At 45.3% G+C, this 23,879-nt stretch overlaps 1 protein-coding gene across 1 annotated transcript in view; it reads right to left on the minus strand.

The window, feature by feature from the left end:
- Window positions 1-22,389, minus strand: part of DSTYK (dual serine/threonine and tyrosine protein kinase) — a 48,055-nt gene extending 25,666 nt beyond the window's left edge. Inside the window, exons 1-2 of the mRNA XM_025855172.2 lie at window positions 21,569-22,389; window positions 4,366-4,754 (exon numbers count right to left, since the gene is read on the minus strand). Of these exons, the coding sequence (XP_025710957.1) occupies window positions 4,366-4,754; window positions 21,569-21,833 (654 nt within the window). The 5' untranslated portion in view covers window positions 21,834-22,389. The remainder of the gene's footprint in view (window positions 1-4,365; window positions 4,755-21,568) is intronic.
- Between the last annotated feature and the right edge of the window lie 1,490 nt (window positions 22,390-23,879).

The raw sequence follows: 23,879 nt of genomic DNA on the forward strand, positions 1-23,879 counted from the left end.
ACATTCAAGATAAGATATGGTATCTAAGTAAACCTGAACCACACACAAAAGATTTAGTTTTATAAGGCATCATCATAAATGCCAAAAACGAGACAAAAATTGAGAGAAGCTAGTTTTCTAGCAACAAACAGTATTTAGTAAATTTGGGGGCTAAAATTTTGCAGAAACTTTTGTTATTTTTAAGTAAAATCCTTTAATGATTTTGGGTTGTGAAAGTGTTAACTGCTGAGAAATTAAAAACACCTGGGTCTGTATGATATTAAAAATAGATTTCCATTGCTAGCGATTGACTGAGACTGACTACTCCAACTGGTTAGAGTTAAAAATAAAGTTTATTGCAAGTCATCAGACCTCTCCTGGAAACATTATAGTCCACCTCAGTTCCCCAGGAAAGATACCCCATCAGACACCATCCTGAGCCAATGACTGTGTCCGCGTGTGGCAGTCTGGCCGTCAGGCAACACGTACGTTTGTCCAAAGGGTGGAGATAAACAGGCCAGCAGAAGAACCGAAAGCTCTGTCAGCACCACCACGAGTGAAACACCGGCCAGGCTGCAGGAGTCCCACCTCAGACTGCAAGAGTTTAATCCTCTTGGCTCCTTGCTACTCCTTTTCTCATAGGTGTTCACAGGAAAAATACACACACACACACACACACACACACACACACACACACACACCCCAGACTGAGGCAACTCCAAAGCAGACAGCCGTGTTCCCCCGGACTGATGAGAGGAGGTGGGGGTATGCATGCCACACAGCAGGGGAGGGTAGAGAAGGGGAGGCGTGTGAGTGGAGACAGACCTGGTGAAATGTGTTGCCAATGGGAAAATTACTATGTTTTAACAATAACAGAGGTTACGGAAACTAACAGTTTGATGTTGTTCCTCTGAGAATCTCAGGGGACCCAGAGCTAAAAAGGTGGGAATACCAAGCACTGTGGGTCCATGTGGGTCAGCCTATTCTGGAACACACTGAAAGTGGCTAATTTATGAGGACTTTAAAGCACCATATTAGAAGAATGACCATTGTATAAGAGGGTAGGGGAAACTCTGCTTTGCTAATCTGACAGTTGAAAATGAATAACTCATTTCCCCTAATTCAGTCTTGGTTTCCTTGAGCCAAGTTTTCCTTTCTTTACCAGCCCCTTTGCAAACCAAATGGAAGGGCTGTTTGGAGCTAACTCACTGGTCCTAAATATAACTGGAGCTAAACAAAAAGATCTTTTTCACCGGCACACAAATCTTCAAGGTAACTGGGAAGCGCCCCCAGCAGTGAGCTCCTGAAACCGAGGCCACAAATGCAATGAAGCCAGGAGCCTGACTGTGGTGGCCCAGCAGGGCCTGAGCTCCACAAGGGCTCCTAAGGACACCTGAGGCATGGCATCAAGGGGTTCCAAACTTAGAACCGTTGGGGTCCGTTGTTATTTCTACATCAAAACCACTGGAGAATAAAGCAGATCCGGAAAAACAAGGGCTAAGGAAGCCTCACAAACCACATGAAACAGAATGCAAGAGGCTAGAGAATTCCTCAAGACAAGAGAGTATTCCTCAAGAAAGAAAACACATATTTCACCTGTGGAGAGAGAAAGCTGATTTGGTACCTCCACTTCCCAACCAAGTAGCCCCCCCTCACCTGTTACCTCAGTGGAGTGCTTAGCCCATGTCGGGAGCAACCAGGCGAGCTCTCCCCAGTGAGGGTGCACTCCGCTGTGCGCACGGGGGACGGCTCTCACTTTCCTGCCTGGCACTTGCTCAAACTGCCTCAATTCATGCAACAAAAGTAAATGAGCATTAAAAATTAAAGCCAAAAAAATGAAGGGACCCAGAGAAATCAATCCAGTCATGTGCCTCTCCTGCACATGGCTCTGTTCACAGTCCAAGATTGTTTTTAAAAGGCAAGAACAGGAAGAACTGCCACCTGACCAATAGCAGTCAGACCAGCTATTTAACAGTGTTTTTTAAGCTGCAGGTTAGAGTGTAGCAGCTCACAGCATCAATTTAGTGGGTTGCTACCATCAGTTTTAAAAAATGAAATCAAATAGAAAAGAGAAGACGATAGTGTGTTTTACAAAAAGTAAAAGTATTGTTTCATGAAATGTTATTTCTATGTGTGTAGGGACACTTCGGTGGCTCAGTCGGTTGGGCATCTGTCTTCGGCTCAGGTCATGATCCCAGGGTCCTGGGACTGAGTCCTGCGTCAGGCTCTCTGCTCAGCGGGGAGTCTGCTTCTCCCTCTACCCCTTCCCTCTGCTTGTGTTTTCTCTCTCTCTCTCCCAAATAAATAAATAAAATCTTTAAAAAAAAGTATGCGTGAACAGGAGAGGAAGAAAAGGGGAGTATGTCAGAGGGGGAGACGAACCATGAGAGATGATGGACTCTGAAAAACAAACTGAGGGTTCTAGAGGGGAGGGGGGGAGGGGGATGGGTTATCCTGGTGATGGGTATTGAGGAGGGCACGTTCTGCATGGAGCACTGGGTGTTATGAACAAACAATGAATCATGGAACACTGCACCAAAAACTAATGATGTAATATATGGTGATTAACATAACAATAAAAAAATTTAAAAAAAAAGTATACGTGTATATATGTACTAGGTCCTGATACAAAATGTTATTTCTTACAGTGAAATTCTTTATATATGTGTATATATATGTATATGTGTATTTTTTTTTAAAGAAGGGGCAGGACGTTCTCTCTTTTTTTAAGATTTTATTTATTTATTTGACAGAGAGAGACAGCAAGAGAGGGAACACAAGCAGGGGGAGTGGGAGAGGGAGAAGCAGGCTTCCCGCGGAGCAGGGAGCCCAATGCGGGGCTTGATCCCAGGACCCTGGGACCATGACCTGAGCCGAAGGCAGACACTTAATGACTGAGCCACCCAGGCGCCCCCATATATATAAATATTTTTAAGTAATCTCTACACCCAATGTGGGGCTCAAAGTCACAACCCCAAGATCAAGAGTAGCATGCTCTACCAACTGAGCCAGCCAGATGACCCAGTGAATGAAATTCTAGAAAAGTTTGAAAGCCACTGAACCCCTGGAACCTGAAGGAACCAGATCGGGCCAGTATATCACAGAGAGATTGTGTGTGGCTCAAACACTTATGAACTGTGAAGAAGTTCACGGTCAACCAAGCAGCCTCAGTTAATAAACAAGGATTACTGTCAGAGCTGCGGTCAGAGTTATGCAAGAACCCTCTCAGCATCCTGGACCTAAGGAGTGTGAGCTCTTGGTCTGAAAACAGAGGAAAGCCACTGATGAAACTCTGCTCAGAGAAAGTGCTGGCTTGTGTACATAGCCCCTCTAGCATTTATCAAGATAAAAGAAATGTAGTCTCTGGAAGGAAATAAGATGACAGTTTCTACTTCTAGAGTGTCAAAGGCCATGGCCACAACCAGACTCATTCATTGACTGGGAGATCAGGCCTTTCAGAACAGGGGTAGGTGCAGAGATTATAAGAAAGAAGAAACAAAACTTCCTAGTCCTGCTAAACTAGCCCTTCCTTCCTGGCACGGCTAATCAAGGTGATGGGACTCTCTGTTCCGAGCAGGTCTGCATTTTCATCTTACCCACTCCTGACCCCTGACACAGTCACATTCTTTGTGGATCCCACTCGGTCTAATCACATAGCCCGGTCCCAGCTTATAGAGCAGGACAGGAAGCCTAGCACCAGAGTTGAGTCCTTCCTAAGTGGAGAAATGAGTACCAGATAGTCGATATGACCTCTTGGAAGTCACCGCAAGAGCTGTGCTCTCTCGGGAGTTTACTTTAAGAGAGAAGCCAAGAAGATATCCTTCATGATGACGGGATCTCCGTATCTCCTTACACTGAGCCAGACCTGTCCTCAGGTTCTCCAGTTCCTTAGAAAGTAGGAGACATGCTCTGTCCCACTTAGTAAATAATGGCTAGGTCTAAGGAAAAACTCATAAAATTCTTTACTCGGTCTCAACTCGAGTAAGGGCATTAATAATCCATCATCTTAGCATTCCTTTTAGAAAGGGATGGCTGGAGACAATTCTAGCCATGCCTTCCTGCCGAGAAATGGAAAAGGATTTCTGGCCCTGATCATAATTACTCTGTAAAAGTCTGTCGAGATGCAAGCAGCACATCCCTTCTATCGTAGAAAGGGAGATGGGGGGCAAGGAGATAAGCAAATTGCTCAGGCTCCTGCCACGTGGTAGCAGACTTCCGGACAGGCACTGCTAAGGCCTTGTCTGTTTTTCAACTTCCTAGGTTATGTGCTCTATCAGCTGATGCTCAGAGCCAAGACTGTATGTTGCCAAATCGCTCTGTGAGAAAGCTCAAATACAGGAAAAGCTGGTATATATGTATGCAATTGTATAAATATGAGACTGGTACCTGTAAGAGAGCGTGGTGCATCGTCACCTCCAGTTCGGCTAAAACAGGGGCGGCGTCCTCACCATCGTCTTGGACCTCCAGGTCCTCCTCAGGGATGGTCTCCCAGTTGCCCTGGTGAGCAACCAGCGTGTGCACTAGTTCGTACTGGCCAGGGAGCGCCAGGCTGACCCGAGTCTGAGTCCCATAGGTGAAGCGGAGGCGCCGAAGCTTACAGTTCTCCTCACTGCCCAGCCTGGCCGTGGGAAGCACCTGCACCCCCAACAGCAGGTTCAGCAGCTGGCACTTGACATTACAATCCTGGCCGAGGATCAAGATGCAGGGAAGGCAGTCCACAACCTGCTGGAGGTACTTCTCTTCCTTAGGTGGGAAGGCGATGCAGCTCAGCTGGCCTGGTTGGGGAAGGGGAGGGTGGAGGAGAAAGGAGTACAGAGAGACAGTGAGGAGGGGTAGACAGAGACTTTCCCAGAGACCCAGTCAGGACGGCAGGGCCCTAGGGAAGCAATTTCCAGGAAGCTCTTGGTTGGACGAGACACCAGGAAAACATCTCAGCCAGAAAAGGCTCTTCAAAGATCGAACAGGAGTCCCCTTCCTGGCTTGTCCCCAGAGCAGGTGTCTCTACCTAGAAAGGTGGCAGGGACCTGATCCTTACCCACTCCTTTTGCATGCAGTGCAGGGCCAGCCCAAGGAGTACAACAGGACTCCACCACAATCTCGAGATCCTTAAATTGGCAGAGCCAGAGAAGACTATACAAACTAGGACATGAATCCAAGGAGAAACTGTACCTGAAGATGTCAAAATGAAAACCTTCGTGACAGAACACCTAATACTTGCACACAGAAGGCCCTTTTAAATGGCTCTACCATCTGCAGTTTTAGCTTGTTACTTTCCTCATCTGTGACATCTTTTATAACTAAATGTGTGAACTAATCTTCTCTGTGTATGTGAGAGAGAGCTAATCTTTACATATGCGTACATCAAAATAAAATGTTATTCAAGTTTGCCTTAGTTCTAGAATCTTTTCCAGTTCGTCCCTCTGATAGCTGGTGACAGCATCCCAGCTGCCCTGTCCGTTCTCATATAACTTCGGGTGATCGGTGAGGATCAGTAACTCCTGATCAAGACACATTCCTTCAGTTTACAGAGGACAAGGCGTTGAGTAAGACAAAGGGAAGAACTGCCTGTTAGGAGAAAATCCGGGTAAATCTAGGAGGAATGTGATCTATCTCAGAAACATCCACTCAGGACAACCACGCTCATGTAAATGGCAAGCTTCCACAAACACACCAAGTATCGTTCAAGAGAGAACAAAAAGCTTCTTAAAGGGGCAGAAACCTCTGCCTGGGAAAAGGAACCAGAAATTCATTGACCTGAACCTCTCAGATTCTGAATGCAATCATTCCCGACCTGTTCGGTCCCAGTGCCTGCTCCTGTCTATGATTCAGGCAACCCCTGAGCTTGTTCAGAAAGGCACAGACCCGGAGTTCTTAGGCCGGAAGAAGGCTGATCTCTGGGCCAAATACACCTTTATTGAATTTTGTGTGGCACCAGCTGAAAAGTATTCACTTTAGATTTAGTCACTTCACCGTGCGTGACCTGTTAAGCCATTCGTAAGCTGTTTATTTCGTCCGTGTAAGGGAGGTCTGATTTAAGAGGCTCTTCTGCTTCAGCCTCTATCTATTCTGTTACAAATCCTCAAACCCCCTTCCCGTCCACAAACGGCACCACCAAAAGGTTTCAAGAAGGTTTTGCTTTCGCCCAAACCCCTCTGTGCGTTTCATTAAGCCCTTCCTTCCGTGTCTGTCTGTAAGCCCAACACCTGGCCTGTGTGTGTACATCGGGACACCAAGATAAGGAAATCAACTCTCCTGGGAAAGAGATGGGTTCCTTCGAAAAAGCAAGGAGTGGTAACAGAGTGCCTAACTGTGTGCAAGGCATTAACCAAGCCCGAGCGTAACACACCAGACCACTGGTCTAACCTTTGACCCACAATCTAAAAGCAAGGGGACAGGGGTGCCTGGCTGGCTCAGTCGGTACAGCAGGCAACTCTTGATCTTGAGGTTGTGAGTTCAAACCCCACATTGAGTGTAGAGATTACTTCAAAATAAAATCTTTCAAATAAATAAATAAAAGGAAGGGGACGTAGCCAATTGCTTGTATGTGCACTGAGCAAGTAGCAACGGGCTAGTCCTGAGTCCCTTTGTATCTTGTTCCCAACTCAACAACACTTATCACAGTCTATTCTGGTTATCTGTTTATAATGACTGAAAGCAAGAAGGACCATCACATTTCTCTCTGTATCCTCAACACCTAACCCAGTGACTGACAATTAGCAAGGACTCAAGTTATGTGCTTGTTTGCTCTGTGTAAGAATCCATTTACTATGGAGAATTATCTACCAAAAGCTGTAAGTAGCTCCACTAAGTACTCAGGAAAGCCCAGGGGCAACCGTCGTTCCTAAAAACCTTCATTTCAACGCAGAGGGTGGATGTGGACAACAGAAGAGGACCTCCCCCTTCACCGCGCAGAAATGAACTACAATGGTGTCAGCCTGAGCTGTGAGAAAGACAGATTCACCAGCTGGAATCACTCTCAGCCATACTTTCCATCCCTTCCTCTTTTCCCAGTGCTGCTCAGATGCTCAGAGAGGCTCCAGGTGTAAGCTCACGCTGACGGCCTCCATAACTCCTACCACAAAAGTTGACACATGATAAAAAGAAACCTAAATGAGCGTGGAAAGTGGATAACAGAGAACTAAAACCAACTCATCATTTTTCAGGACCAGAGGGCGAGATCACAAAAACCTCTGAGACAAAGTGTCAACTATAGGAAAGCCAGTAAAACATGCTGCCTCTGCCAAAACCACAGCAGACACACCCCATTAATCATCTGACCCAAATGATCACTCTCCCCTCCATCTCTGTAGTGACAAAAACAGCCACTACAAATAAACTAGCTAGGCTCATACCACCATAGAGACCAGTGCAATGGGAGAGGGGGCTGGTGTTTTGTTTCCATGCACTGTCCTGCTGGGGTTCTCCAGGCAACTAGTGGACTGCATAAAATCTTCAATATGAGTATCGCCATCTGTTGTTCAATACGTCACTATTCAAGTGCTTCACTTCTGCCACTAATCTTGAGCTTTTCCACTGATCTCCGACATAGGTCTACCAGATTTGAACAAGGGCACGGTCGGGACAGAAAGTCAACACTAGATCGGTTCCCTCACTGCCTCTCCAAGGGCAAAGGGTCCAGGGAAGGAAGAGTGCAGCAAGAGGAAAAGCAGAGGGAGGAGGGCAGAGATTGTGAATCCCAGGCTCCACTGCTCATCAGCTCTGTGACTTGGCAATTCACTTGAGTTTCCTCAGCCTTGGATTTCTCATCTGTGAACTCAGGGAAGTGCATGACATCATCGTTAACATCTTTCCAGTTCTAAAATTCCAGGACGCCATCAGGTTTTAACTGGTGCAAGACGAACAGTTGAGGGGGATGAGTGGCTGGGCTGGTTGTTTTTATCTTAAATTATCTGTGAATTTAATCATGCAAGCTCTCCCTGGACTACTATAACAGCAGATCAAAAAGTTCACTGAACTAGCCAGGGGCTCCGAGGACCTAGAGAGAGTGCAGTCTCAGCAGCTCTCTAAAAAAAGAGATTCCAAACTGTGGCCTGACAGTAGGAGGGAGGAAGAAGACCTGCTCCAGAGCGTGAGCAGCTGCCTTGCTGACAGTTTAAGGACTTCCGAGTTAATCAGGTTTTCTTTTGTAATTAATATAACAGCATCTGCATCTGGGGCTGCCAGAAGGGACCAGCAGGGCTTCTCAGCTGGAGCACAATAACCCTGCCAACATTAGCTACAGGGAAATGCGACTCAAATGGTCTTAAGTGCAAGCCAAGGCTCTTATTTATTTATTTATTTTTCTGGATGCTTCTTAAATACAGATCATCTTGATTAGGGTTACTTCTAAACAAAGGTTTCCAACTAGAAGGGGGAGGAGAAAAGCATCTACAGTAGCAACCCATTTTGTTTATTTGTTTTCCATCACAAAGAGGAGCAAAATATACCACTCCAAGATATGCCTCTTTGGCATGCTATTTTAAGCTAGTTATTTTTAAATAAACAGCAGACACAGGTGAAGCTCTAAAAACTGAGCACAAGTTACCCTTTTATAAGAAACACTGACACTTGCAGTAGTACAAGGGAAATCTCCATTTGCAAGGGCGTCTCCCTCTCTGTACCAGGAAGGGAAAGATGAGTCTAAATCTCTAGAAACCCTTATCTTAAGGCATAACGTTTACCCTTGTTCACAGCGCTCCTCCTGGTAACCTCCCATAACTGACTCCCTACCCCCAACATCTTTGTCTCTAGCTGGAGATGATGTTTAAGGTGGTGGCATGGACCTTTTTGGAGAGTTCTTCCTGGAGAAAAAACATGCATATAGGAGGTATACACATTATTAAACCTGTTTGTTTTTCTCCTGTTAATGTGTCTTTTTATCACAGAGGTGTCTTGGCCAAGAACCTAGAAGGGCAAAGGAAGAAGTATTTTCCTCCCCACAGTTACATTTACTAAGCCCTTCCTAAGTACATCTCTTTATTTGCCTCATCTCATTTAATGCTCACAATTCTACCAGACAAGGACTATTATTATCCCCATTTACAAACGAGGAACCAGCAGCTTGAAAAACAAAACAAAGCAGAGCCCATGTTTCTCCATTTATCGAAGCAAATAAGAGATGGAACACGGGACAGTGCAGGAGCTAGACCTAGGTCTCAGGGGGCCAGCTCAATACCTGGTGGTAAACAGGGTCCGTGAAGAGCCTCAGAATATGTCATCCAAAAGGATATTTTGAGCTCAAGGGACTTGACACACAGCACTATAAGAAGGGCATTCTGACCTCCTCCCCTTTTTCTTCCTGAAAGCAGGAGATAAAACCCCCATCTGGATGATGAACTCCCTATACCAGAAGTAAAGGAACATTCTTATCACCAGAGACCTGGAGTCAAGGCCAAGGAAAATCAGTACAAATAAGCCTTGTTACACTAACCCTTATCTTCCTAGTCACTTTGCCACTAGGAACTGCCTAGCCCCTCTATCTTGTCACATTTTCATAACTTACTTCTCTTTGTCCAATTCAGTATATAAATGTTCAGCTCTGCTTCTTTGTGTCTTCATCTCTCATGGCAACTCCACGTACATGTAAAACGTAATAAAATGTGTATGCTTTTCTCTTGTGTACCCGCTTACATCAGTTTCTTAGGCCCAGCTGGAGACTCCAGAAGGACAGAGGAGAAATTTTCCTCCCCTGCACCCACTACCACATTTTTCCCAGTTTGGAGCCAAACACAATTTGGTGATTGCAGGACGCCAATTTATTTTTTTTTTAAGATTTATTTATTTATTTGAGAGAGAGAGAGCTCTAGCAGAGGGAGGGGGAAAGAATCCTCAGGTGGGCTCTGTACCCCAGGAACCCAATTTAAAGCAGACTGACGGAGTCTCTATGAAAACTGTCAAAAACTCTCTCAAAATCATGAGGAATAAATAAAGCCTGGGGAAAAAAAACACATTAGTACCACTAGCTGGTGCACATTTTTTAAAGAAAGTTGTTATTCTGCCCAAGATCTCTAGAGTCCCTTTCTAAAAGAAAAGGTTGGGGGGGGGGTGCCTGGGTGGCTCAATCAGTTGAGCATCCAACTCTTGATTTTGGCTCAGGTCATGATCTCAGGATTGTGGGATCGAGTCCCATGTCGGGCTCCACGCTCAGCATAGGGTCTGCTTGAGATTCTCCCTCTCCTCCTGCCCCTCCCCCCACCCCCACATGCACACTCTAAAACAATAAATAAATCTTAAAAAAAAACAAAACAAAAATAAATTTTCAGAGAAATTTTTCATGCTCCTCTTATCAGCTTGTATTATCCTTTGCATTTGAGGTTAAGACTATTATAAAAAGGAAGAATTGGAGGGAAGAAATGCTAACGACCTTTTATGTCTCTAGTGACCCATTAGGATACTTTATTTAAATTGTTTCTGGAGTAATGGCAATGGATCTATGTCAATGCACACTCCTTGCCTGTTTTCCATTCCCATCACTAATACACACTGGAGAGGTGAGTGAAGGCCAGGGCATGGCCAACGTAAGGAAGGCATGGTATGGAGTAGGTGAACGGAGGTGAACAGGACTCTACCGTGGCCTTCTCATACTATTAAAACTCACACAGTTGGTGGGGCTTCATAGTCAATTTAGATCCCGATAGTCACTACTGCAAGCCTTGTTCCTGGCACCCGAGGACTTCCCTCTACTGGGTCCAGTTTGTTTACCTCGCTTTTAACAGTGAACTTGTAGTCCTCTCTGAAAGTGAGTGACATGCACAGGATTTTATGGGAGGATTTAATAATTCGCTCAGGTAATCAGTGACATAAATATGCATTTCCACAAATAAGCAGTGAGACATTTTTATTTCTTAAGAACTACATGTGCCAAGAGTAAAGAAAAAGACAAACTCCTAAGTTGAGAAATGAATGTCATATGGTTTTTCTACTACCATAGAAAATTTTTCTACTACTGTAGAAGAATTTTCTACTGAGGTACAAAAATCCCAGGAGCTGAGAGAAAGAATTCTTCCACGAAACATTTATTTATCATTCCCAAACAAGCTCTGACTGTCAGCTCAATTTAAAGGCTTCTGAATTACAGGGGAGACATTAGGAGCCCAGGAGAATTTAAGGAAAACATATGCCCAGGTAGTCTGGTTTTCAGAATCCTTAGGACCAAGTCGGACAAGTACATTGTGGTGGAACGGGAATGGTTTTGGAGATTAGAGACTGAAATGTTCTCAAGTAGCCAAAGCTCTTCTCGAAAGCTGAAAAGTCGAGCTGGCAGAAATGTCAGTAACTTATCCTACCTGGAGGTCATGTTAAGGTCTCTTATGATTTTTTTAAGAAGAAGATTGTACTGGCACCTGGAAGAGGGAGAGGGCCAGCCCTGGAAGCTTCCACACCGTGGGAGCCCTGAAATGCAGAGCCCAAACTCAGCAGCCTGCTGACAAGCTCCCTTCCAGGCAAAACCGCTGCTGAGGCCGGTGGCGCTGCAGAGGGAACAGAAAGGCAGTGGGCAGCTGTAGCTTATGGGATGCAGAGATGGAAGGAGCTCCACCAACAAAGCCAATCCCAAGCTCCAGAGATGGCTTAGCTTCTGTCCCTTGGGAGCCTCTTACACTGAATAACCATTAAGAATGACTCCATGATGGGAATGGGTTAAAAGGACAGAGGAACCTGGGGTGGGGGGGGGAGGGGATCACTGACCAAATCAGGGACAATCAGGCATAAAAATGTTCTTAAATAATAGTAAGGGATTATAATCCATTGAAAAAACTGAATAAACTGCTAAGCAAAGAAAGGAAAAGGAAAACTCTTCCTTACCATGGAATACCAACTCAGAAATACAGAAGGATGATAGATATGAAAATCCCACTGAGCCAGGTGGGAGTTGTGAATGGGTGCTAAGGTCTAGCGGAGGGAGGTGTTTTCAGGAATGGGATTCTCAGCAAAATCTTAGAACACCTCCCACTAAAGACTAATCAACTGCAAAGGGAAAAGATGGTGACTTAAAGTGAAGAGACCTAGACGACAGCAACACAACCAGTGATAAAGCTTAACATCTCCAGGGATGGGGGTTATTGGCACCAAGTACCCCGATGTGATGCACATTCCATCATTTCCATGCCTCGTCTTGCTAAAAGCTCAGGACCGAGTCTAGTCGTGAGGAAACAACAGGCAGATCCAGGTTGAGGGTCCTCCTATGGAATATAAAGCCTACTCTTTAAACCTGTCCAAGATCTAAATGCCAAGGAGAGGCCGAGGGCCTGTTACACATTCGGGGAGTCCGAAGACACATGACAGCTAACGCAACATGTGTTGCTGGGCAGGATCCTGGATCAGAAAGAAAAAGAGCCATTCTTGGGACAGTTGGCAAAATGTGAGTGGGGCCCGTGCACTGGATGGTGGCACCGCATCACTGTTCATGCCCTGACTTGGGGAGTTGCGCGCTGGTATGTAGAAGCAAGTCCTTGCTGGGGACAATGGCACACTGGAGTGCTTAGAGGAGAGAAGACCACCTATCAACAGTCTGTTTTCAAAAGGTTCAGAGAAACAGATATAATAGAGGAAGAGAGAGAGAGATTTAGAGCACACCCACGAACATCAGCAAGTGCAAAAGCAATAAAATGTTAACAACTGGGGAATCTGCCTGAGGTGGGTAGGGAAGTTCTTTACACTGTTCTGGCAACATTTATGTAAATTTGAAATTATTTCAAAGGAATTTTTTTTTTTTTTAATGAGCCAGAAGGATACCCAGCAAAGTGTACCCAGTTCTGGATCTCACAGGAAAGGAGATGGAAAGAGAATTTTACTTGACAAAAAACCCAACAGGTAAAAAACACATCAAATACAGCCCTAACAGAACTGAAATAGGAACTGTTTCCTCACTGCCCCTCCTTTTGCCTGGCACATCACCTCCTCTCTCCTCTACCTTCCTGAGATAGTGTACTGTGGGCGGTTCTGTCTGGGGAGTTCAAGGCACTCATCTAAGTAGGCAGTTCAGGAGCAGACTTAGAACCCAAATCCTCAAGGCTAAGCAGCACACACAAACATGCTCCAGGACAGGAGCTGCTAAAAATTACCTGTAAGTATCCAGTGCATTGAATGAGAAACCACCAGAAGCTGCATGACTTTGCATCGCTTGCAGAAGTCCCTTCTGATTACTCAGCAGTAGGGAACACCTCTCCACCTCTTCATACCATGTAACTACTTGTATCCCATAGTTACAAAGGACGTTTCCAAGTTGGGGCAGCAGAACTCCTCCATTTCTCTCCATGGAATAAGAGGTTGCAGAGGAGGCCAATCACTCACTCAGGAAAAATTGAAACAGGCTCCCCCAGTGGGGTCTTGTACGCCAGAAGAGGAGGAGTATGAACGACTTTTCTCCTACTGGCTATTTTCCCCCTACATTGCCCCTTGCACCTACATATCTCCATAATATTAAAAGTTAAAGCTAGGGGCAACTGGGTGACTCAGTGGGTAAGTGTCTGGCTCTTGGTTTCGGCTCAGGTCATGATCTCAGCGGTGTGGGATCAAGCCCCCCCCCACAGGGCTTCACGCTCGGCGGGGAGATTCTCTCTCTCTCCCTCTGCCCCTCCCCCCGGCTCTCTCTCTCTCTCTCTCTCTCAAATAAATAAATAAATAAATCTTTTAAAAAATTGGGGGGGTGTCTGGGTGGCTCAATCAAACCTTTGACTCGGTTTCTGCTCAGGTCATGATCTCAGAGGGGAATTGAGCCCTGTTCAGGCTCTGCACTCAACGGGGAGTCTGCTTAGGATTCTCTTTCTCTCTCAAATAAATAAATAACTCTTTAAAAAGTTAAGGCTATAGTATGTTGTACACAATATTCTTAAAAAATACACTCCATATGGGCTCAGACACTATCCCTCTAATTAAATAAAGAGTGAGCTTTTATTCAAATTAGTCTTGAATCTAACTGCATTTATGACAGGGCCTTAGTCTTTGCTCTGGAAAGTTTGGCTTGATTAAAAAAAAAAAAAATCCTGGGAAATGTAATTTTCTCCCCATTACATCAACTGGAAAGGGTAAAAACCACTAAGCTATAAAATATGTCCAGCATAAATAAGGCACTAAAGTTCTTAATCTGATGAAGCTAAAGTTGGACTTTTTTTTTAACATCTGATTAAAGACAAGGGATAAAAGCATTTTTTTTTTTAAATGTGAGTTTTGTGTGTGTGTGTGTTTTTTTTAATCAAAGGCTTTTATGAGTATATAACCTATCATCATTCTTCGGGATAGTTTTGAGGCATTATTCATTAGACAAGTGAAAAGCAAAACAATCCTCAAGTCCTACTTCCCATCTTCCTGCCCAGAGAACACCACCCCAGGGAACGGAAGCACATTACAAAGCCCAACTCCAAAGAGAGCTGTGGTCAAAAGGCTCCCACAGCCGCATGGCCCAAGGCTGGGGGAACAGTCCACACCATTCACACTGCCTGCTAAAGAAGACAGAAAGCGCTGCATGTGATGGGCACTTCAACCAGGGGCCACAGGCGACACAAGGAGTCCCCATGCTCTGGCCAACTTTGCTTCAGAGAGTTTTGGTTTGGACTTTGGAAGAGTATCCTATCTAAGGGGACTTTCTCAGAGATAGCTCTGAGCAAGGGGCACCTAGCTCCACCACAGCTACATCTGTTCTTCATTAAGGTGTCAGATTCCAGGATCCTCATTTGGCAAAGAATTGAATCCATCTTCAAAGCATGGGGTGGCCTAGACTTAGACTGGAAATCCTACGGGGGACTCCAGACCAACCTTTGAGAGTCAAGAAAGACTGCATCTTCCACGTGGACTCACTCTATACCCTGGCTATGAATACCACCACCAGACTCCCTGCGCTGTGTAAGAAGCAGAGCCCTTCATCCCTAGAGGTGAACTATTTTCCTACACCAAACTCACCTTAGGTCTTAACACTGTTAGGGAGATAACCACATGCACCCACCCACACACCTCATATTCTTCCTGCTGGCTTCCCTCTGAGTAAGCTCTGAGAGAAGCTAGGAAGATGAAAGCCACTCTAACAACAATCTTTGTGATTGCATTCTGCTTTTGAGCCATACAAACAAGACAATCACAATTACTCCATCAAAGACAGACTGGGGCTAATTTTTCTGAACTCTGTCAGAAAGTTAGTAAAGCATCTCAACTCCTCTTTCTGACAATGTCATTTAATCTTACAACTTCCCATATGCCTTATCCCATGCCCTCAAAGACAGGTAAGAGTTAAGTAGATAACCAATTTGTAGACAATCCTCTAGAGGGAACATGATGAAACACTAATCCTTCTTTCCATAACATCAACTTGTAATAATATCAGCTAGTGGGACGGTGGTTCACCATTGCGTATCCTGTGCCCACTACTGAATCAGGCATTAATAAAGATTTGTTGAGTGAATGAATATTAAGGATTTATTTCCCTTACCATGGTGATGCTCCGCCATACTGGGATTGCATGCAACTCATTCTTTGGGGCATGAAAATCATTTGGGTATCAGCACAGAATGCAACCCAGCCTAGTCAGTCATCTCTCAAATGCATCACTGTTCTTTTTTAGGGGTCCAGCTAGTAAAATGTGGGCAAATTTACAAAAATCCCTATCTTTTATGGAGAGGAAACGTCCTTCTGAAGTGGAAAAAAAACGTCATTCCAATATCTACCAGCCATGGAAATAATTTAGCAGGTATTTATATATTTTTTAAAGATTTTATTTATTTGACAGAGAGAGACACAGCAAGAGAGGGAACACAAGCAGGGGGAGTGGGAGAGGGAAAAGCAGGCTCCCCGCTGAGCTGGGAGCCCAATGTGAGGCTCGATCCCAGGACTCTGGGACCATGACCTGAGCCGAAGGCAGATGCTTAACGACTGAGCCACCCAGGTGCCCCTAACAGGTATTTTATTTGCCTACTATATATAAAGCACTATGGCAGGCATTGCAGGGGATACAAAGATGAATAAAACACAGCCTTTAGCCTTAAGGGTTCACTATCTAGTAAGCGGGATAAAACAAATACATCCATAGCAATCATACAAACAAAACAACATATATACAAAAGCATGTTCTGTATGTCCAGAACCTACAGGAATTGAGCAAAAGGTACAAGGTGAAATTCACATTTCCCTTTACTTCAACAACATATTTCTTGAGGTTTTATTTTCAAAAGACCGTTTTTGAGAAGTACATTTAATGCAGGAAATGAGATGGAGAAGAGAAGCATAGAGAAATAAAAGGAGGTGCTGGGAAAGTGGACAGAGCAAAACAAAATTTACAAACCAGAATGGATTTTTGTTTAAATCCATGCTTTCCTTAAAAACCACTTCCAAGGCTGAAGAACTAAATGTATTGAAATCAGTGATGACATTTCAGACTAAACTACACGCACGGCACATCTTAAAGGTAATTACATCTTTTCTTCTAAAGGCAGGCAAAATTATCCAAGCCTTTTCATAGTGGGCTGCCCTGTGCCATGGGAAACAGATTATCCCAGGAAGGGAGAGTCTGATAAAAGTAAAGGTGCAAAGAGCCATTGTGTTTGGGGATGGGAGGGTGGGGGGCTTCCTCCCAGGCTCCTCCCAGGGTATGGGAGGTAGCAAAATCAGCAAAGGAGGGCTGGGTGTCCTAAATGTTGGGGACTAGAAACGAGTATGAGGCTAGGGTAGGTAGAGTCATATTATTCTCAATTCAATCAGATAAAGTCTCCCACTGAAGTCAATTATGGCTCCATAGCTGGGCTATGACTCATTTGTAACAAAATCTCTCCATTGCCAGGGTGCATTTTATATTCTCATGGCCAGGTCAGAAAACAAGGAAGGAATCACAGAAGCAGAACTGGACTGGGGAGTTTAGCGACGCGGGGCTGAATCTGGCTCCAGCTCAAAACTGTTCTGTCCCACATTCCATCTTTCTGCTCCTCTTATTCTTCCCCCAACCCACCATGCTCCAACCTCCTAATCTAGTGCTCACCAACTACATACGTACACACACTCAAACAGCCACATCTACTTAGCGCTAACTATATGCCTGCGCTAAGTGCTTTAAAGTAGATCATCTCTAAATGTCACAACAACTTTGGGAGACAGACATTAGCACTCCCATTTTATGTATGTATGTATGTATTTAGATACAATTCACCCTTTTAAAGTGTATAATTCAGTCTTTTTTAGCATATTCACAAAGCTGTGCACCCATCACCACAATCTAGTTCCAGAACATTTTCATTCTCCCTAAAGAAATCCCACACCCATTAGCAGTCACTCCGCATTTTCCTCTCTCCTCATTCGCTGGCAATCACTAACATACCTACTATCTTTATGAATTCGTCTATTCTGGGCATTTCACACAGATGGAATCATACGATATATAGCATTTCATACCACTACCATTTCACATAGGAAGAAGCCAAGACTCAACGAGGTTGAGCAACTTGCCCAAGTCACACTGTGAAGGAGAGGCTGAACTACAACAGGAAACCCAGGTCTGATTCCAATGCTTGTGCTTGCTTTTCAACCACTATCACCGCTTCCATACAGGAAGAAAATTGAGAGAGAAAGCAAAAGTTTTCGATATGCTTGGGGTAATAAAAGTCATAGGTAAGAACCACAATTACAGGACCATCCCTGCAGAGGTTATACCGAAGAGCCAAAACAGATCAGGGCAAACTACTTTCTAGAAAGCACACCTGTCCCAGTCTCTGGCTGTTTCACCCCACAACCTGACTTCCCACCACGCAGCCGGGTAAGAAGGCAGCCCCATGAAACCAGGCTGTAAACAACCTCCTTTCTCCCCAGTTTTCTGTCTCTTCCCCAGATGTCACTCTGCCACTTAATTACCTATACCGATTTCCGTCTAAGGAGTCCAAGAAAAATGTCTATTTCAAATAAGTGCAGTAGTGCTTTTCCTCTTCTTTTAAATTCTGGCAACCAGTTTATACTAGGTGTGAAAAAAAGAAGGCGAAGAATGTCGGAGAAACTAAGCTGTTTGCTAACCAAAGGCAAAAAGCTATAAAAATCTAAGAATTGTAACTCCCATAAAATGCCTATAATCTAGCCATACCTTAGCTCTCCGCCATTGTTCTGCTTTAGGTGCTGCCTATGTATATGGTTGAAGTCAGACTGTCTCTTTCTAGGAGGACGGACTTCAGGTCTACCTAGTCCTTTTCATCCCTCCTCCAACAGAAACAAATAATAGGTGCACTGTAATGATGATAATTATAATTCTTTTTTCTTTTTTAGGAGAAAAGTATAGAAGGGAAAGACTGCTTCCCACTAGCCTAAGGTGAAGGCCAATGTCTTTATTTGACTCTTTGTCCCCTATACCAGACACTTAAATGTTTACTGAATAACTATGGAATAATATGACCTACCTATAATACCCACACAGCACGGTAACAGGCACTATTCTAAACATACACATTACCATATATTAACTCCCAACAACCCTAAGGGCAAGCACTACTGTCGGAATCTCCGATTCCAGATGAGGAAACTGGCACAGCACAGTTGTGATGTGCCCAAGGTCATCCAGATACTAAGGAGTGGAAACAGGACTGAAGGAATGCAGCACAGAGGCAAGCATTCCAACTCATCCCAATGTCTTCAAACGTTTATGATATGTTACAACAGCTAAGAACTCTGTTGGATCACAAAACAAGAAAAATACTTTTCCCTCTGCTACTTTGTAACACTCCATTCTGACTTTTTTCAAAGAAGTTTTCAAAGTCTTTTTCTCATTACTTCTGAAGCTGGAAAATTAACTCATCTTCTGGAGTTTGGTGAAAAGAAGGCCAATGATTTGGGCAGCAGGGGAGGAATGGAATTAAAGAAATTTCACTTGTAATTCAGTTTACTTTGTACGGGCCAGGCACACGTACTTTTTAGTTCCTGAAACATCATGTATGTTATATACTCTCTAAACTGACTCCAACGAATACAAAACTGTCAAAATTAAGAAGAAAGCATTATTCTGGGGTCCTTCCCATCTCCTTTGTGGTTAAAAGTGATATAATAAAAATCTGGAGTTAATCGATGATCTTCAGTTGCTCAAATACTATACTACCTCCACCCTAGAAGTACACTTCCACTCTGAAATGATGATTAAAACCTTCTAGAGGGGGCGCCCGGGTGGCTCAGTCAGTTAAGCATCTACCTTCCGCTCAGGTCATGATCCCAGTCTGGGATCGAGTCCCATGGCGGGCTCCTTGCTCAACGGGAAGTCCGCTTGTCCCTCAAACGCTCCCCCGACTTGTGCAAGCTCCCTCTCTCTCTCGAATAAATAAATAAAATCTTAAAAAAAAAAAAAAAACACAAAACTTCTAGAGGTTTGTTAGGTTAGGAATTGACTGTTTCTTTCACTCATATGTGGAACTGAAGAAACAAAAGAAATGGGCAGAGAAAAAAAAAGGGACAAACAAAACAGAACTTGTGGTTGCCAGAGGGGAGGTGGGTAGGGGTTGGTTAGATAAAGGGAATAAAAAATTTTTTTTGAGTGTTCCTTCTCTTAATATTCCAAGTTCCTATTCAGAAACCAACATTCACAAAAGAAAGTTGAGACAATCTCTGAGTGAACTTGACCTTGCACAGATAGCCTGTAAAAGGAGAAAACAAGAGCTAGTTGTCTTTTAAGGAGTGGTTTCTACTTTCTAACACAGTTACCTAAACAGCTGGGAAAATGGCATTCCCAAAATATAAATAGTAAGTGCCACCTCACTAATCTTCCCTGATATCAGCTCATTTTCACCTCCAAGGACAAAACTCTCCATACTGAAAAGAATGGAAGCATTTTATGGAACAAAATCAAATTGTTCCCAGTCCAGTCATCTGCACCCTACCCTGGTTTTTATTTCAGATGGACAGACTCCAGAGTGTGAAGAGAATTAGTTAAATACAATATGCAAAGATTAGTTCATGATGCAGTCAACTAGAAAAGCCAATGAGGCAAAATACAAAGGGTACATCTGTCTTTCTTAACTTGGCTTTTAAAGAATAAAAACAAGACCGCGTCAAAGTGCCTTGAAAACCTCCATCTCTCTGTTTTTTCAGTAGTGATTCTAAAATAAATAGTTGTTATAAAGTAACAGCAATAGAGGACTCTTTGAGGTAAGCTATAAGAAAAACTTGTGAGCAGGGAAGCTGCTAGAAAGCACTGCTCGGGGGGAGAGGGTGAAAGTACACATTCTGAGGATCATCTCTGAAAACATTAGTCCTTCTTGCCAGTTCTGACAGCCTCTGTAGGTAGGTCCATTTTCAGAACAGCAAATCTCTGGGCACACATGTCAAAACCACAACTCCAAAAAAGCTATCATGCCTTTCCTCCCATGTTTATTACATCCAGGCCAACTAAATGGAACAGTATCATTTAAGATCATATCAGAATCTTATTATCTTACTTTGGTCACCATTTCTGGAGTCTCAGACAAATTTAGGATATCAAACATGCAACTTTGGAAATGCAGGACCCAACACACAAACTCTGAAGAGTTGAACAATTCATTCTGTTCTGAGCCTCCTGTTCAAATGTGCTATCAGCAACTAATTTGTGCTTCCCAAAGTGTGTTTGCAGACCACTTCCAACAGAATCCCCAGAGGCATTTCATGTTTAGATTCTCAGGATCCACCCATGAGACCTACTCTATCTGTGGGGTAGAGCATGAGACATTTTTCATGCTAATTTGGTTTTAGTGCACACTTAAGTTTGAGAATCACTACATTAAACCCACTGACTTATTTGCTATGTTGGCTCCAGGGTACTTGTCCACATAGGACGCCAGTCCCTTCTCCCTTCCAATCTATTTCCTAATTAGACAGAGTACTTAACAAACCCTCCGGTTCCCCACCAAGAGCATTTGAAAATGAAGCGAGAAATTAGAAAAGATTAAAGCCCCTGCACGATTCTAAGTGCTTTAGGAACTCTAGCACATCCCAGGGAGAAGCAAGGCAATAAGTCTCAGCACCAGCACCACCCCCACCACCCCCACCACCAAAAAACCCAACCCTCCCTCTCTAACTTCTTCACCATAAGCACGAGCAACCTCTCAGGCAACTCGCTGGCACCCATCAGACACATATTTGCTTCAGCGACCCCAGCCCCATTTAGAGTACATTCCTGCTTCTTCACAGAGTTGCCTCGCGATTGGTGCAAAAACATTGCACAAAACCACACACACGCGCACAACACACACAATCCACTCCAGTTCCCTGGCCTCCTCGGGCTCCAGGGGCACCCTGCCTGCTACTCTTCCTCTGCCTGTCCACTCCTCCATCCCTAAGCGGGTCTCCGACCACAGCGGCCCACCCCCCACTCAGAGCCACCCTCCCCGCTCCTCGGGGGACCCCGGCCCCTACGCACGGCCTGCTGACCCGGGGCCCCGGAGCCCGCTCCCGGAGTTCGGGGCGGCCCCTGGCGCCCCTCGCCCAACCCCGCCCCGAGGGATGCCCGCCCACGGCCTCGCCGACCCGACCGGCCCAGGCCCCGCGGCCCCGCCACGCTGCCCTTCTCCCACTTTCCGCCCCTTCCCGGCTTGTTTTGCAGGGACAGGGGTGCGGTCCGCCCTCCAGCTGCTCCCTCCAGCCCTGTCTCCGCCGCCGCTGACCTCCTTACCCGCCTGCAGCCCGGGCTCGGCGACGTCGCCGGCAGGGCCGCGCTCGGCCCCGCCGCCGCCCGTGGGGGAGGAGGGACAACTGTGGCTGTGGGAGCACTTGATGTCGCGGAAGAACTTCTGGGTTTCGCGCAGGTTCTGCCGCAGCCGGCCCAGGTACCGGCGGTAGCGGCCGAAGCCCCGGCACAGCTCGCGGATCAATCCGCCGCCGCCCGGGCCGGGACCCGAGACGGGCTCGCTCCCCCACGGCACCCCGTCGCCTTCCATCTCCTTAGCCTGCTCTGTCCGGGCGGCTCGGTTCGCGGCCCGTGGCCCCGCTTCCCTCCTCCCCGCCCCCCTCCCCACCCCAGTGCTCCGGACAGGAGGATTCCGCCTCCTGACGCCTCCGCCTGCTGTCGGCCGGGCTTCCAACCTCCGTCACCGCCGTAGAAAAATAAACCAACCCGCAGTGCGCTGCCAACGGAACCTTTGTCTCCACTCTCCGGGAGAGTGAGGGAAGGATCACTGGAACGCGCCGTCCCTCAGCGGCGTCTCCTGGGATTTGTAGTCTGGGCCGGGCGGGCTCCGAAGCCTGGAGACGGTGGATGGGACTGATTCCCCATTGAACCTCGCGGGTTCTTGTGCTCACCCGCTCTGCTCGTTCCAAAACGTGTTCCCGCGCCCTGCATGGAGACGAGAGAGAGGTGGCTGCAGAATCCGGCGTCAGCAGAAGTGGGGTGTCTTACTGAAATCAAAGCAAAAGATTTCAATAGCAAAGAGAAGGAAGGAAACAAGCCTGAGGCCAGTAATACCTCCATGGCTACCCTACCCTAAATGGTTCTCACTTTCCCGATACAGTAGATACTGGGGAATCTGCTGAAAATTCCCTAGAAATAGGGAAACCGCTCCTGTTTGTATTGCGTCCTCTTCTGACTTTCCTTCTCCAGGTGTGGAAAAGGGGGTTGTGAAAAGGTCTTTTAAGAGCTTTAAGCTGAAGTTCATTGGTTTCTGGAAGTCAAGAGACTGGGCTGGGTAAGGGGAAGTTGAGGTTTGCAGCTTTTCAAACCAGTTCTGATTATCTTAATTTGGCTTCTGCTAATATAGACTTTTATTGACACAGACTCCCACGGAGCCCTGGACACAATTACGGAGGAGACAAAACTTAACAACCACCCCTTTTTCGCCTGCTGCTTTCTTTTCTCTTCTTCAGACACAGTACCCTCCTGTCTTTCTTGTACCCCATCTTTCATCCAGGCCGGACCTCTGCTCCCACAGGCTGGATGGTGTAGTTCAACTGGATTTAAGAAGAGACTTGGGTTTGAGCCTGAATTCCTCCAATGTCTTGTCTTGGACCTAAGGGTTTGGACTAGTTGATCTTCAAGCCCTTCTGGCTCTAAAATTTTGCGAGTCTTGCTTCAAAATATTTGCTTCTGTCTCCCAACCTGTCATCCCTTGAGTGCAAGTGTTTTAGCAAAGTGATGTCATGATAATTGTGTTAATTCAACGTAAAATGTGAAGCCTTTACATTTCCAGGGGCTTTTAGGATTTTATAAAAAGGGGTCGCTGGTTCACATGAATCTCTGCTTGGTAAGTGCATGTGAAAGACTAAGGTCAGGAGGGAGCCTCTAAACTCTTTCTCATGTACTTCCTCCCTTTTACTTGCTCACATATTCTCCACTGGCCACTCCTCATTTTGCAAGACCCCCCATGCAACCCCTAAAAGGCTTAGTAAAACACAAATGAAAATACAAAATGGAAAGTTTAATACAAGATGGTTGATACTATTTAAAAGCAGCAGCAGCAGGGGTGCCTGCGTGGTGTAGTTGGTTGAGCATCCAACTCTGGCTCAGGTCATGATCTTAGGGTCATGGGATTGAGCCCCATGTCGCGCTCCACACTCCACGGAGTCGGCTTGAGATTCTCTCTCTCCCTGTCTCTCTGCCTCTCCTGCTCGTGCGCTCTCTCTCTCTAAAATAAATCTTTAAAAAATAAAAATAAGAGAAGTAGCAGCAGCATAGCAAATCAGCGTGTGACAGTTTTACTGCACAGAATCATTTCTAACAAAGGAGATCAGATGAGAGAGTACTGGGGTTGGAGTTGTCCAGAAAAGGATTTGGGAATCAATATCCATCTTGAAGAAGTAACAATTGGAAAGATGGAAGTCACCAGGGAGAGCATTATGTCAAGTAAAGGTCATGGAGCTCATTCTTTTATTTATTTGTATTTTTTTTACATAGGGTCTGAACTCAGGACCCTGAGATGGAGATCTGAGCTGAGACCAAGAGTCAGATACTCAACTGACTGAGACACCATGCGCCCCTGCTCATTCTTTAA

Source organism: Callorhinus ursinus, unplaced genomic scaffold (assembly GCF_003265705.2).
Source record: "Callorhinus ursinus isolate GAN/ISIS: 27379988/994484 unplaced genomic scaffold, GSC_fseal_2.0 scaffold57, whole genome shotgun sequence".
NCBI classification, from domain to species: Eukaryota; Metazoa; Chordata; class Mammalia; order Carnivora; family Otariidae; genus Callorhinus; species Callorhinus ursinus.